A 586-nucleotide genomic window follows, 5' to 3' on the forward strand; every position below is an offset into this window, starting at 1 on the left:
GCATGCTACCAGGTATAGGAATGCACTGTTTACTCTGAAAGGAATTTTGCAACTGCATTGAAACGAATAATGGCTCCTAGCCACGTGCAAAACACCCCAAAGGCTATGAGAGGTTTGACTAATAAAACCTGAGGTGATAGCTGCGACCAAGATTTTTGAGTTCCCGTCAGGGAGAAGAAATTAAGCAGACTTAGACCGATTTTTAAGAGCCTTTATAGTCATGATGGCGGCAGACACTCTCCCAATGGTGGTCTTAGGCACTATCATCACGGGGAGTTTTGGGTTAGATGCCGCTTGCACCAAGAACTTTACTACATAATGTATCTACTGGCAAAGTCTCAAGGATGTGAACAACAACAAAAAGTGCTAGCAGCACAAATATAGCAATGGGTCTCAACACATCGTCTAAATGCTCAAATTAAATCCGCAGACTTCACCAACATCAAATTCATGCTAAAATTATCTCATATAAAATTATTCTTATATTTCGACTTGTGGAAGAATCTGGAAATCCTTCCCAGTGGTTTTCCGTTCGTGCGAGTAGCTCAATTCTCTTTAGACGAGTAATAGTCTCCGGGATGAGCAT

The 586-nt window shown here is 41.5% G+C and overlaps 1 protein-coding gene across 1 annotated transcript; it reads right to left on the reverse strand.

The window, feature by feature from the left end:
- Nucleotides 1–283: 283 nt before the first annotated feature.
- Nucleotides 284–586, reverse strand: PHALS_03890 (uncharacterized protein; the record flags this gene model as incomplete). Its single annotated transcript, XM_024718188.1, has 2 exons — nucleotides 284–405; nucleotides 493–586. 2 exons carry the CDS (start codon nucleotides 584–586, stop codon nucleotides 284–286), a joined length of 216 nt encoding a protein of 71 aa, XP_024583612.1.

The sequence above is a fragment of the Plasmopara halstedii genome (genome assembly GCF_900000015.1).
Source record: "Plasmopara halstedii genome assembly, contig: Scaffold_2386, whole genome shotgun sequence".
NCBI classification, from domain to species: Eukaryota; Oomycota; class Peronosporomycetes; order Peronosporales; family Peronosporaceae; genus Plasmopara; species Plasmopara halstedii.